Source organism: Melanerpes formicivorus, unplaced genomic scaffold (assembly GCF_026170545.1).
Source record: "Melanerpes formicivorus ecotype bairdi unplaced genomic scaffold, bMelFor1.0.p_v2 SCAF_2, whole genome shotgun sequence".
In the NCBI taxonomy this organism is placed as follows: domain Eukaryota; kingdom Metazoa; phylum Chordata; class Aves; order Piciformes; family Picidae; genus Melanerpes; species Melanerpes formicivorus.
Genome location: NW_027142354.1, coordinates 21,438,317 through 21,452,942, shown reverse-complemented (window position 1 = coordinate 21,452,942; position 14,626 = coordinate 21,438,317). Strand labels below are relative to the sequence as shown.

The window sequence follows — 14,626 nt, the reverse complement described above, 5'->3', positions numbered from 1 at the left end:
AGATCATCAGATCTTGTCCTTGTTGGTGACTTCAACCTCCCAGATATCTGCTGGGAACTTAATTCAGCAGGGAGGAGGCAGTCCAGAAGATTCCTGGAACAAATGGAGGACTGCTTCCTGACACAGCTGTTAAGCGAGCCTACCAGGGGACAGGCTCTGCTTGACCTGCTGTTCTCCAATAGGGAAGGGCTGGTGGAGATGTGATCGTGGGAGGCTGCCTAGGGTGCAGTGACCACGAGATAGTGAAGTTTTCAATATGCAGGGAGATAGGGAGGAGCACCAACAGAACCATCACCTTGGACTTCCGAAGGGCGAACTTCAGCCTATTTAAGAAACTTGTTTGTAAAGTCCCCTGGGTACCAGCCCTCATGAACCAAGGGGTTCAGGAGGGTTGGACCTACTTCAAACAGGAGCTCTTGAAGGCACAGGAACTGGCAGTTCTCACGTGCCAAAAGGCAAGCCGGCGGGGAAGGTGACCGGCCTGGATGAGCAAGCAGCTCCTGGAGGATTTAAGGGGGAAGAGGAGGCTGTATCACCTTTGGAAGGAGGGGAAGGCTTCTCGAAGTATGTTCAAGGAAGCTGTTAGATTATGTAGGAATAAAATTAGGGAGGCAAAGGCCCAGCTGGAACTGAAGCTGGCCACCACAGTTAAAGATAATAAAAAGCATTTTTATAAATATATTAACAATAAGAAGAAGGGCAGGAAGAACCTGAACTCCCTAGTGGACCTGGAGTGGAACACGGTGACTGAAGACGAGGAGAAGGCTGAGGTCCTGAACACCTTCTTTGCCTCAATTTTTAACAGCAAGGCAGGATTTCAGGACGAGTGGCTTCCAGAGCTGGGCCATGGGGTCGGGGAGCAGTGTAATGCCCCGGTAATCCATGAGGAATTAGTTCGGGACCTGCTGAGCCACTTGGACACTCACAAGTCCATGGGACCGGATGGGATCCATCCTAGGGTGCTGAGAGAGTTGGCAGATGAGCTGGCCAAGCCGCTCTCCATCATTTTCCTCCAGTCCTGGCTCACCGGTGAGGTCCCAGATGACTGGAAACTGGCCAACATGGTCCCCATCCACAAGAAGGGTCGGATGGAGGAACCTGGAAACTACAGGCCAGTCAGCCTGACCTCAGTGCCAGGGAAAGTGATGGAGCAGATTATCCTGGCGGCAATAACTGTGCACCTGAAGGATGGTCAAGGGCTCAGGTCCAGCCAACATGGATTTAGGAGGGGCAGGTCCTGCCTCTCCAACCTGATCTCCTTCTATGATCAGGTGACCCGTGTGGTGGATGTGGGGAGGCCTGTGGATGTGGTCTACCTGGACTTCAGCAAGGCCTTTGACACCGTCCCCCACAGCAAACTGCTGGCTAAGCTGTCAGCTCGTGGCTTGGACCACTACACTCTGTGCTGGGTTAGGAACTGGCTGGAGGGCCGAGCCCAGAGAGTGGTGGTGAATGGTGCCACATCCAGCTGGCGGCCAGTCACCAGTGGTGTCCCCCAGGGATCAGTGCTGGGCCCCGTCCTCTTTAACATCTTCACCGATGATCTGGATGAGGGGGTCGAGTCAGTCATCAGCAAGTTTGCAGATGACACCAAGTTAGGGGCAGATGTTAATCAGTTAGAGGGTAGAAAGGCTCTGCAAAGGGACCTCGACCGACTGGACAGATGGGCAGAGTCCAACAGGATGGCATTCAACAAGTCCAAGTGCCGAGTGCTGCACTTTGGCTACGGCAATCCCATGCAGAGCTACAGGCTGGGGTCGGAGTGGCTGGAGAGCTCCCAAACAGAGAGGGACCTGGGGGTGCTGATCGACAGCCACCTGAATATGAGCCAGCAGTGTGCCCAGGTGGACAAGAGGGCCAATAGCATCCTGGCCTGCATTAGGAATAGTGTGGCCAGCAGGAGCAGGGAAGTCACTGTGCCCCTGTACTCTGCTTTGGTTAGGCCGCACCTTGAGTACTGTGTCCAGTTCTGGGCCCCTCAGTTTAAGAAGGACATCAAAATACATGAACGTGTCCAGAGAAGGGCAACAAGGCTGGTGAGAGGCCTTGAACACAAGCCCTTTGAAGAGAGGCTGAGGGAGCTGGGATTGTTTAGCCTGGAGAAGAGGAGGCTCAGGGGTGACCTCATTGCCCTCTACAACTACCTGAAGGGTGGTTGTAGCCAGGAAGGGGTTGGTCTCTTCTCCCAGGCAACCAGCACCAGAACAAGGGGACACAGTCTCAAGCTGCTCCAGGGGAGGTTTAGACTCGAGGTGAGGAGGAAGTTCTTCACCGAGCGAGTCATTCGTCATTGGAACGGGTTGCCCAGGGAGGTGGTTGAGTCACTGTCCCTGGAGGCGTTCAAGAGGAGATTGGACGTGGCACTTGGTGCCATGGTCTAGTTATGGGGTCTGTGTTGATAGGTTGGACTCGATGATCCTCGAGGTCCTTTCCAACCTAAGTTATGCTGTGATACTGTGAGATACTGTGTATTATGCCCAGGAACTCTTTGGGACTTTGGTATTTAGCAAGACTAGACCCATGCCAGGGCCCTTTCTAACAATTTAACAGCATAGACAGTTGAATTTCAGTGACATAAGAACATCTGCTGACAATGTTGAATATGCTAGCATAGATGTAGGGAGTAAGACTAAATAAGGTTTAAATCCTTGGAAGAAATCAGTGGGATCCTCAGCAATCAGTCGGGGGAATAAGAGGCCAGTAGGGTACAAATGCATTTTTACTTTTTAATTTATAAGTCTTTAATTATTGAAGAATTGCATGCTACTGCTTCTGCAGGCTGAGTTAGGCCTTCCTTCCCTTACTATGCTGTCACATCATTCTCCCCACTTCATTGGTTACCTCACAGATTTATTTATTTAAAAAAAATCCCAAACTATGTTAATTTCTGACTGTGCTTCTAGTCTGTCAGAGTTGAGTATCTCTAGTCAGAAGTGAGTAACCTGTGGAAGGGAGGGTCTTTACACAAAATGGAATGCATGGCTGGTGTGGACTGCCCAGAATGCGCAGTTTCTCCTGTGCTGCTGAAGGCTGGGTGCTGCCTCTGGTGAGAGGAAAGTCAGTTGTGACCAGTTTAAATCTAGGGTAGAAGGTACAAGTGGTGTGAGATCTAGGAGTCATTGCATGCAAACAAGCCAGAATGGAGGAATTGTTTTGCAGTAAGCTGGTGCTTGGCAAGCTACAAAGGTTCTGAGTGAATTATTTAAGGAGTCTGATCTGCCATTCCTACTGTGTGTCTACTGATGATTGTGGTCTTACTTTGATGTGCTACTGAGTGGTTTTGCATACATTGCTGCGGGAGGCACCTGCTCACCCATTACCTCCAGGCTCCACTTGCCCCTGGCCCCCACAGTGCCCTTGTCACAAAACAGTGGGGGCAGTGCATTCAACTTCAAGTCCAGGTGAGAAGCTGAGCTAGGGAGGAACATATCACAGCCTCAGGTGTGGGGATGCATTAAAAGGTCTGGCCCTGGGGACTCCTCCTCTGGCCTTGCCCTCCCCTGAGGTGGATGCAGCTGTGGCCTCTCTGCCCAGGGGCATGCTGCTGAGGGCTCCTGTGGGACAGAAACTGTTGAACTTAGAGTCTCAAAATTAAGGTTGTTGGCTTCTGCTGCACCCTAGTGCAACCAACTAGAAATCCTGTGGCTGCTTATTGAGACAGCCCAAAAAGCCCACCATTAAATAATACGGTTGATCTCTTCATTCTTGTTATTTATGTGTGTAGATACTAAAAGTCCTCAAAAGAAAATGTGGGTGAAGCAATTAGGGAGCAGGACTATTATATTTTTTTCTTCTTCTTTTAGCATAAACCCCATCTTTAGTGAAGGAGTTATTTTAAATTTAGTTGTGCAACATCTTTAATGGAAACATTGCAGAGACCTCCTTTGCCTCAGAGTTTGCAGTTTCTGTAATTTATTGCTTTCTACAACTCCCTGAAAGGAGGTTGGAGAAGGGTGGGGATCCATCTCTTCTTGCTAGTATCAAGTGATAGCATAATAGGAAATTGCCTGAAATTGTGCCAGGGCAGGTTTAGCTTGGATGTTAGGAAATATTTCTGTACTGAAAGAGTGGTCAGGCATTGGAACAAGCTGCCAATAGAGGTGGTGGAGTCACCATTGCTGGAGGTGTTCAAGTAATGGGTGGACATGGCACTTTGGGACATGGTTTAATGGCCATGGTGGCCATGGACTTGATGATCTTAGAGGTCTTTTCCAACCAAAACAATTCCATGATTCTAAAAAAACATGGTAAGCCTGATGCCAAGGCAGTCTTTCAGCTCACAGGGAATTCATGGCAGAAATTGAGCACATCAACATCTAAAGGTCTCTGAGCTCTGGAGAACCACATCAATGCAAACTCCTCCATGCTCTGTGAAAACTGAAAACATTGCAAATTTATACTGTCTTGTTGGTTGTTCTCAGGTTTCCTCTGTCATTTGGCATCAGGGCTTGAATTAGGGCAGCTGTGAATATTTCCCTTTGATAACATTTGTCAGTTTTGCTTCCATTACCAAAGTCTTTCCTTTTCTCTCCGGTGGAGCATTGATGAGGTTTTAAAAGAACAGATAAAGGAAAAGGAGCAGATTCTCTGCCAATCTCCTTTCAAAGCAATCTCTGTTGTGCAGAGAAGGACTGTAGACAGCTGATCTGATTCAGAAAAAGTTTCTTTATCCTAATCACTGTCCTTTCTTTAATATCATAAGACTCCTCTATTAGTGCCAAGGGTGGTTATTGTGTCTGAGCACAGACCTCAGGCAAGGCATGTTTGAGCAAGCAGGCACCGCACATGTTTATGCTGAATACTAATATGAATGAATCAGTAATAGGGAAATATTTGAGGCCCTGTCCCTGGAGATATTCAAGGTGAGGCTTGACAGCGTTCTGGGAAACCTGATATAGCTGAGGATGCCCTTGTTTATTACAGAGAGGGGTGGACTTTGGAGGTCCCTTCCAACCATTTAATGATTCTATGATTCTTTGATTCTATGATTCTATGATTCTATGTAATGTACAATTCCCTGGTGTATGTCCTCAGGAGGCAGATGATACTGCCTGTTGCAGTGACCACAGGCAATAATGTGTGTCACTTCCATTGCATGAAAAAACCTAACAAAGTTAACAGAAACACTGCTAAAAGGAGCACTTGATGTAATGTGCCCTAATTTAAAGTGTACCTGTTTTTTTGTCTTATATTCTTCTTTATTACTCTCAGGCTGTGCTTGGGTTCAAGACCTCTTAGTGCTGCTTTCCCATAGAAGTAAGAAACATGAAAGCATATTTTAGCAGAAAACATGTAACATAATAGAGAAGAAAGTAGGTCAGATTTCACTTGCCAATGTCCCTTTGAGTTAACAGCTGTGGGTCAGAATACAATTTTACGCAGAAGTGCAGCCAGAAAACTTAAGCTCTCACAGCAGTGTCTCATGCTCTTCATAACCTTCACTTTATGACCTTTGATGTATTGTGTGGCACGTGATCAAAGACACAAAATAAGAAATTTTGTTGTTTTAGTGGTTTTTAGTATGTCTGTTTTCTGAGAATGATGTTTTTATGTATACTGGGTTTTTAATTGGTGAAGTCTATGTAAAGACTTATTTTCATCCCTTAGGAAGGGAGAAAGCAGGGCTGTACTTTTAGTGTGTTCCTACAAGTTCATAAAACATGGCATCCTGACTAAAAAGTCTTATCAATTCAAATTTCAAATGATTACTCTTGTCTAAATATTTAGGGGGCTTCATCATTACAAGTTGTCTGCAAATGATAGTTAGGACACTGTTTCTATATATCTATATGTGGTGGGTTTGAGAGAAGGGCTCAGCCTTCTCCCCCCCACAAAGAGGAAGAAAGAAACCACAGCTAGCCAGCCAGAGAAGCAAAAGGGAAAAAATTGCTATATTTACAAGCAATTTTGGGGAATGCAGGATATATACACAATTTACAGTATTTACAATATATAGAATATCTGATTGTTTTCATTAATATTCCAAAACATTCAGCCATAATGTCCCAGCACTGTCTCTTTTCTTAAAGGCACAGCCTCAAACGGTCACACTATAACAGCATTTTGCTCATTAAAAGGCAGGATTTATTGCTATACTTTTCTCCAAATTGCTTCAGTTCTAACACTGAAGTCACTGTGGTAATTTTTCTGTATTTTCTTTATTTGTATTTTTTTATAAATAGTAGCATCCTTGTAATAGAATTTAATAATCTACTCTAAATGGAAGTACTTGGAATTATTTTCATGGTAAGAAAACCGTTCACATAAGCTTCATAAAGAGCAATTTCTTTTATTAGTTTTGAGTAAGACTGTGGACTGTATGCAATAGACAGGAAAACCAGATGTGGCACCATCTTTGTTTGAATTAGAAGGGTATTTCTACATACAGTTCCATGAGGAAGCCATGTGGTGGATGAATAATTTGGCTTATTTGGACTTTGTAATTTTGTTTTGCTACAAGGGTAGAACCAAAACCTATGGAGTACTGCTCAAGGACAGTATTTCTCTTTAATTACTTTGAAATTTCTTGAAGCAGGAGAGTGGCTGAAGTGTCTGTGTCACCAGAATTTGTTTTCCATAATTTCTCTTTTTTTAAAATACATTTTATTCAGTGATTCATCTTTGCCTGAATGGTTCTTATTGATCTGACCTGTAAGTTGACAAACATTCATTTTGAAATGGCATAGAGTTCCATTTATTACTGAAATTATTTCATGGTACTTAAATAGAAAGCTTTTTGAAGTACAGGAGTATTGCCAACATGGAAAAATTTATTAGAACTGAAGAAGTGTGTTATGATTAATATAGTGCTCATAGGTGGGGTTAAAGGCTGTGCTATAGCTGTGTGCATTCACATTTATTTACTGCACAGAAATGAATCCCAAATGGCTATTTTTGCTTCACTGACTGTAATCCCAGCAAGGCAGCCTTAAAGACATCTGCTAAGCTTTTTTATGATTATTTGGTTGAGATTTTGAGATTGAGGTGAGAAAAATCCAGCCGTCACCTAGAAATGACCTCAGGGGGGTTTCACAGATTTGTCCAGCATTTTTTTCACAGATTTGTAGAGGCCTAGATGTATTTCTTGCTTCAGACTGTGGCTACTCGCATTTTCGAGAAGCTAATGGGTTGATATATACAGTGTGTTGTTTAACCTTTACTCAAACTTTTTTTTTTTTTTTTTTTCAAAATATGAAGCATGGAGACCAAGCAATGAGAAAGTGTCTCACCTCTTTCTTCTTTTTTCTTTTTTTCTTTTTTTCAGTAGGCATTGAAGGATACACCAGTGAATCCACTGTTATGTCTGCAAATAATTCCTTATGCTAAGTAGCTCCTCACGTTCACAGACATTGAACTCACTCTCAGTACATTAGTAACCATCATGAGATTTCAGGATATATCAGACCAATTTATTTCCCAGTGGGCTTCTTATCTAAACAAGATCAAGTCTTCATATCTTTCTTTATCCACTGTACTGTTGTAGTCTAGCTGAGAATTATCTGTCGTGATGCTTCTCCATTAGGACAAGGAGGAAATAGCATGCAGACCAGATAGCTTCCAACTGTGCTGCTGTTGTGCCACAGAGTTATCCAACACTAATAACATGTGGCAGAAACATTTAAGTTCTTTTTTGTTTTTCATTTAAGTAAATCATGCTGATAAAACTCTAATGAAAAGGAATATGAGCATGGGAGCTGGTGACGTATTATGGAAAATTTTCTGTGATGCATTGTAATGTTGGATTTTCAATTTTTAGAAGTGATTCCATTCCTAATTGGATAACAAAAAGGACCAATTTATCCCTTGCCTGAAAAGCATTTTTCTTATATAGTAGTCTCATGAAGCCTCTAATTCAGCCAAACGCATTATGTAAATGGAACCTATGAAATACCTTCCAAACTATATATCAGACTTAGATTACTAGACTGTTATGTTAGATTCAACCATTGTTACACTATATAGCAATTTTTTAAACTTTCACTATGTTCCTTTCTAAAATAAATTCTGATTGCTTCAAGTGAGTCTTCTATTAATATCTCTTCAGGTATCCTGGTTTTAGCTAGAGCAGAACTAATTCTGTTCATTCATTTTACTTTTCAGCCAGCCCAGCCCTAACCCTCAATGTGTGATTATCCAAAATGAGTATGTACCAGTTCCACCCAGGCATTATGAACATGGTCTTTACATATTTGTATTTACTGATCTAAGGAAGACAATGTTCATATCTAATTTGAACTGGAAATGCTTTCTTTTGATACAAAATCTGTCGGGGTTAGAATGAAGCGACTGTTGCAATGCCAGATTAGTTTTGATAAATCTGTATTGCCTACAGATTGAGTTTCTCAAAGTCTTATGGCACAGATGGCTGAGGGAGCTGGGATTGTTTAGCCTGGAGAAGAGGAGGCTCAGGGATAACCTCATTGCCCTCTACAACTACCTGAAAGGTGGTTGTAGCCAGGAAGGGGTTGGTCTCTTCTCCCAGGCAACCAGCACCAGAACAAGGGGACACAGTCTCAAGCTGCGTCAGGGGAGGTTTAGGCTTGAGGTAAGGAGAAAGTTCTTCACCGATACAGTCATTTGTCATTGGAATGGGCTGCCCAGGGAGGTGGTGGAGTCACCATCCCTTGAGGTGTTCAAGAGGAGATTGGACGTGGCACTTGGTGCCATGTTCTAGTCATGGGGTCTGTGGTGACAGGTTGGACTCAATGATCCTCGAGGTCTCTCCCAACCTTGGCGATACTGTGATATTGTGAGACTGTGAGACTGTGAGATACTGTGGGCTGCAAAATTAGGGGACAGCATAAAATCTGTGAAATGTAAAATGTTGCTCCTAAGATGCAGTTTAAATGTGTCCATGTCTATCTGTGCCCCTTCTAAAGAATATAGTTGGATTTCAAATATTTGTAATATATTAAGAAATAAAAATTATTATCACATTTTGCATTGGTAACTGATTGTAGTGGTTCATTTCGTAGTGCTGTTAGTCTTGGTTTCATATTAGTGGCATGAGATTTAACACATCCGAGTGCCGGGTTCTGCACATTGGCCACAACAACCCCATGCAGAGCTACAGGCTGGGGTCAGAGTGGCTAGAGAGCGGCCAGGTAGAGAGGGACCTGGGAGTGCTGGTCGATGGTAGGCTGAACATGAGCCTGCAGTGTGCACAGGCAGCCAAGAGGGCCAATGGCCTGCATCAGGAAGTGTGGCCAGCAGGAGCAGGGAGGTCATTCTCCCCCTGTACACTGCACTGGTTAGGCCACACCTCGAGTACTGTGTCCAGTTCTGGGCCCCTCAGTTTAGGAAGGATGTTGACTTGCTGGAACATGTCCAGAGAAGGGCAACAAGGTTGGTGAGGGGTTTGGAACACAAGCCCTATGAGGAGAGGCTGAGGGAGCTGGGGTCGCTTTGCCTGGAAAAGAGAGACTCAGTGTGGTGGTTTAGGCTGGGTGCTGGCCCGGATGGCACTGCACAGAACACACCTGGGAGGTCCCAAGGGGTGGGCCCAGCCCAGGGGGTGGTCAGAGGAAACCAGGTATTGCATTCCCATAATGCCCTGCTCCCCTATAAAATGTCCATGCGAGGTCTTCACTTCCTCTTTCATCCCCTGCTGCTGCCTAGGTAAAATGGCGTGAGCCGCCTCCCTTGGGCCTGCTCAGGCCCAAGGCTGGGTTGGGGGGGTAGGAAAGAGCCCTGGGGGGTTTGGGTGTACCCCCCAGGTGGGGATGGGATGTTCTTGGGTGTGTTCTGGGATTTCTCTCTTTGTCACGGTGCTTGTGGTTCTCTGTAAAGCTTTCATTGTTTGTTTTTAAATTGTTTTTCTATTTAAACTTTCCATCACTTTTGCAATCCCTTTGTCTGAGTTGTTATTTCTGCCCATGGTGGGGAGGGGGTTTGCCCCAACCCATTACACTCAGGGGTGACCTTATCACTCTCTACAACTACCTGAAGGGAGGTTGTAGACAGGCGGATGACGGTCTCTTCTCCCAGGCAGCCAGCACCAGAACAAGAGGACACAGTCTCAGCCTGTGCCAGGGGAGGTTTAGGCTGGATGTTAGGAAGAAGTTCTATACAGAGAGAGTGATTGCCCATTGGAATGGGCTGCCTGGGGAGGTGGTGGAGTCACCATCATTGGAGGTGTTCAGGAGGAGACTTGATGGGGTGCTTGGTGCCATGGTTTAGTTGATTAGGTGGGTTGAATTGGTTGATAGGTTGGACACAATGATCTTGAAGGTCTCTTCCAACATGGTCTGGTCTATTCTATTCTATTCTATTCTATTCTATTCTATTCTATTCTATTCTATTCTATTCTATATAGGTTTAGGTAGAAATGTTAATAATTTAATTTATGGCTTTTAGTGACTTTCTCTTGTGGATCTCTATTCACACATAAGATAAATTTTGTGTTTCAAATAAAGGTCATAGAGTTATGAATTCAGATCCAGGATGCTGCTCATGAAACTAAAAATTGCACGGATATTGCTGAAATAAAAATGAGCAATTAACCCTGAAATAGAGAGATCCATTAAAGCTATAGACAAATTTGATTACTTCTTCATTTTAGGAAAAAATCTTTGGGCTATTTTTCTTAAGGTTACATTTGACTGGTGAGCCACAGAGACTTATGTGCCACTGAGACAAAATAATGCTCCTTTGGCCCTCTGTAATTATTTTGGGACCATCCAGGGCTAAAATGATACTGATCAGCTTCTCATTTTGCCTTGCAGCTGTCTTTTTAAAATTATTATTTGTTACATTCAAACAGCAAGTGGGCAACTAATAAGGATTAGTAAGGGGGAGGTTTTATTTAATTCAGTTTTTAAGCTGCTTTATTCAACAAAATCCTTAAAACACAGAGATTATATTTTTGGAGATGCCAACACACTGCCATGAATTCTACAATTTGTGCAATTCAAAAGCACATTTTCACATGAGATTAAATATATACACTATCTGAAATTATTATTGATTACATTCTGCAGTTGTAGTCCCACATTGAGGATTGGCTATTCACTGTTTCAGTGGGTTTCAAAGCATATTGTAGCAGGATTTACAGAAGCCATAGCAGTATTGCTAACTCTAATGATTTTATCACAAGCCCTGCTGTACTTGGTGCTGTATTTTCAATATGTCTGGAAAAGCAGTGAATATGTGAGAATATCCTATATCCTATATTTCTAAAAATAATTATCTTTTCTTAAAAAAAAGGTAAATAAATAAGATAACATTTAACCATTTTTGCCTGTGTTTCTCCACAGAGAATTAACAGCAATCAAGTAGTTCAGCATTTGAATGGGAATCTCACTGCTGTTCTCAGCTTAATGTTTCTCTCTCTTTGGCTTTTTCCCAGTTTTCATACTTGAGGTTGGTAATACTTCTCAAGGAGAAGACATGATCAGGCAGTATTATATAACACTTGCAGAGCACAGAACTGTATCAAAGGGGTCATAATCATTATTTTGGACTTGACAGTATGTCCATTAGTAGTTAATGGAAGTTAACTTTCATTACAGGAAACCTGTTTGGTTTATCACTGTATTCCATAAGTGAAGACATATTTCATGTGTATGTAGTACTTCCTGTATTAGTAATTCTTTGCTTTCACTTCAGTGTACTGGTCCTGAGTAAGATTTTGGGAGCTGCTGCTCCTCCTTCTTGTGGCCAGCACTGGAGGGTTTCTGAGTGTAGACCAGCTCAGGAGTATAACCATTTGTCCTCACTTACTGAAAATACTTCCTTTTTGCATCTCCTCAGAAAATATCCTTTCAAGCTTGGGATACCCATATTTAGCTGTCTCCTTCTTGATTGTCCGTGTATGTGATGAGTGTTTGAGCTCCTGTGATGTTCCTGGTAGATTTAGTTCATACAGAAAATGGAGCCAAGTGGGTGATTCAGTTCACTCTAATGCAGATACCTGGAGGTCTGATCAGCTCCAGCCTTCTCTACATTTGCTATTCAGTAGTGATTGCAGCAGGGATTTCTTACTTATCATACAGGTAGTTACTTTTATACAGCATTGAAGTTTAGTTTTCCTGTTCCCAAGTTGAATCCCATAACTCTGTCCAGAAGGTGAATGATTTTGCTCATATTTAAGAAGGGAATGTCCTCTATGCAGAGTCCCAATGGCTTCCTATGGTTTACTACTAATCAAAATGGTTTACTACTAATAAAAAATATACTGTAAAATTGAAATATGAAACAAAGCTTTTTGAGGAGTTTGGTCCAGGTCTTGTTCATAATTTTGACTGTTTTGTTTTTAACAGGAGTCCCGTGCTTGTGTTCCAGTGTGTGCACCGCCACGTCATCTGCCTAGACTGCTTCCATCTGTACTGTGTGACTATGCTGAATGACCGTCGCTTCATCCATGATCCAGAGCTTGGCTATTCCCTCCCTTGCGTAGGTATGGTAGATGATTTGATTTTTTTTCTTTTTTAAGGATGTATGTGATTTTGATTTCAGGGCAAGATTGATTTTTTTAAGGACCTATTACTTTTGGATGTATCTGTGAAGTTACTTGTAGGTGTTTCATTTCATGGGGAAAATATTTCAATGTCAAAGGGGTTCTTACTGCACATGTAAACTTGAGATCCAACTAGTTTCCAAAGGGCATTTATTTTAAAACCAAATACATAATTCAGATTAGTATTTTATAATCATGGAGTCTAGCAGATGATAGAGTCACACTCTGATTGAAAAAAATAAGTTACCTTGACCTCCACATTTCCACTTTCAAATTAAGTGAATTTTTAATTTTCTTGGACTGTCTTCAAGTATTAATATAAAAAGGACTGCAATAAGAATTTCAAATAGCTTTTCTGTCTATGAAGTTATTGCTACTAGTTGTCATCTGACTGAATGAAATGTAGATCTTACTGAGCAAATGGTAGGTTATTTGTTTTACATGAGTGGGAAACAAAGCCAACTCAAACAAACAAAGGCTCATGCTGTACCTGCAAGATGTATTTTGAGACCCAATCCAGTTATGCTGGCCCATGGACTACAAAAGTCTCAAAAATTTTCTTGTGAAGGAACATATTTAGAATTTATCTTTCCTGTTACCAAATTTGCATAACTAACATATATGTTTGTAACAAGTACTGTATTAATGCTATGAGAATAATTTTGTAGCATATTAGAAACTGCACAGAAGTTGGGTTTACCTCCTTGTCTGACACATAAGTTTCAAATAACTAGATGGGAGGAAAATTGACAAAATTTCTTAACTTTCACTGGAATTAATTTTTATGTGCTGTCTTACAAGGTCTGATTTTACTTCCCCCCAAAGAGTTTGCTCTACTATTGCATTGACACACTGATTTCATACTGCACAAAACACTGTAAGAAAACTCACCGTGAGGAACCTAACAAGGAACTTTATACCCAGTGCTCTTTCTTTGACATTACTGTAATACTATGTGGCCAAAATATTCTCAGCCTCCTTCCTTGCTTCACCAAAAGTTAATCCATCTATTTGTTCCCATACAAGTTAATCATGTACTTGAGATGATTCCATATTTTAACTCCCTCACTTATTGGTTCTTTTTTCTGTTCTCCTGTTAGCTCCATTGGTTAATCTGTTATCCCAGTGGTGCAGCAGGCAACTCATCATTCTCCTTTCTTGTGGAAATGTTAATCAGTAATTAATTAAATTATGAAACATGCAGCACATTATCATGTGTTTTCCACTTATCATGATGCTGTACTTAATAGCATGAGATTATCATTTTAACAATCTAGTTTGTAATCCCCATTTTTGCAAGTGGAATTTTCAGTTTGTATTTACATGTATGGATGATAAACCGCTGCTTGACACAACTTTCTCTAATTACCTCAATAAAGCCTAAAAAGAATTTCCCTTGACAGGAATAAATGCCATGGGACATGTCAAGAAAAGACTTTTCTTTCTTATTGTGGCAATTTTGGTTTAATAGATGTTATCTCTAACAGAGCATGACTCAAAGGAAAATAGTAGATCTGAGCTTTGTTGAAAGGTTAGATGCTGTTTTGAGCTTGCTTCTAAAAGGAATACAAAACAAAGTTACATTTACTGTAATGAGATTTTTTCATATGGTAGGTGACCATATTTCACAGACAGATCAAAACAATCTGTATTAATACGTGTATTTTAAACATCACAGCCTAATGCTGAAATAGTAATTATGGTGTCCTGTCTTGGCACTTTATAAAAATGATTTCTCTTTTCAATTTTCATTTAAGAATGGATCTACTTTAACCCATTTCTTAAAGGCATATGTACACACATTGTCCTAGAACTGTACAGGAGGTTTTGGTTTTGTAAATAAGCCTATTTAAATTGTTTACACTTCCAATTAATTCTGTTCATTCTAGTATCTTTCAAAAATAGAGAGAACATAATGAACGTAGCCTGCAGTTTCCATTAACGTTTGACTCGCTGTTCCCGATTTTTATCAAGGGAATGTACCAACATAGCAAGTTTTTTATATCTTTTATTGGATTAATCTAGAGGTGAAAGCACCACATGCACAACAGAATAAAAATAAACAGCAGCTGCTACAGCAAAGGATCACTATGACAGACGAGATCAGTGTCATCACATGTGTATGGCAACTTGAGCTGGAAAAGATCTAGGGATTTCAGTTAAACAGCA

At 41.7% G+C, this 14,626-nt stretch overlaps 1 protein-coding gene across 1 annotated transcript in view; it reads left to right on the top strand.

The window, feature by feature from the left end:
* Nucleotides 1-14,626, top strand: part of PRKN (parkin RBR E3 ubiquitin protein ligase) — a 797,047-nt gene that overhangs the window by 462,095 nt on the left and 320,326 nt on the right. Inside the window, exon 7 of the mRNA XM_068152890.1 lies at nt 12,261-12,397. Within this exon, the coding sequence (XP_068008991.1) occupies nt 12,261-12,397 (137 nt within the window). The remainder of the gene's footprint in view (nt 1-12,260; nt 12,398-14,626) is intronic.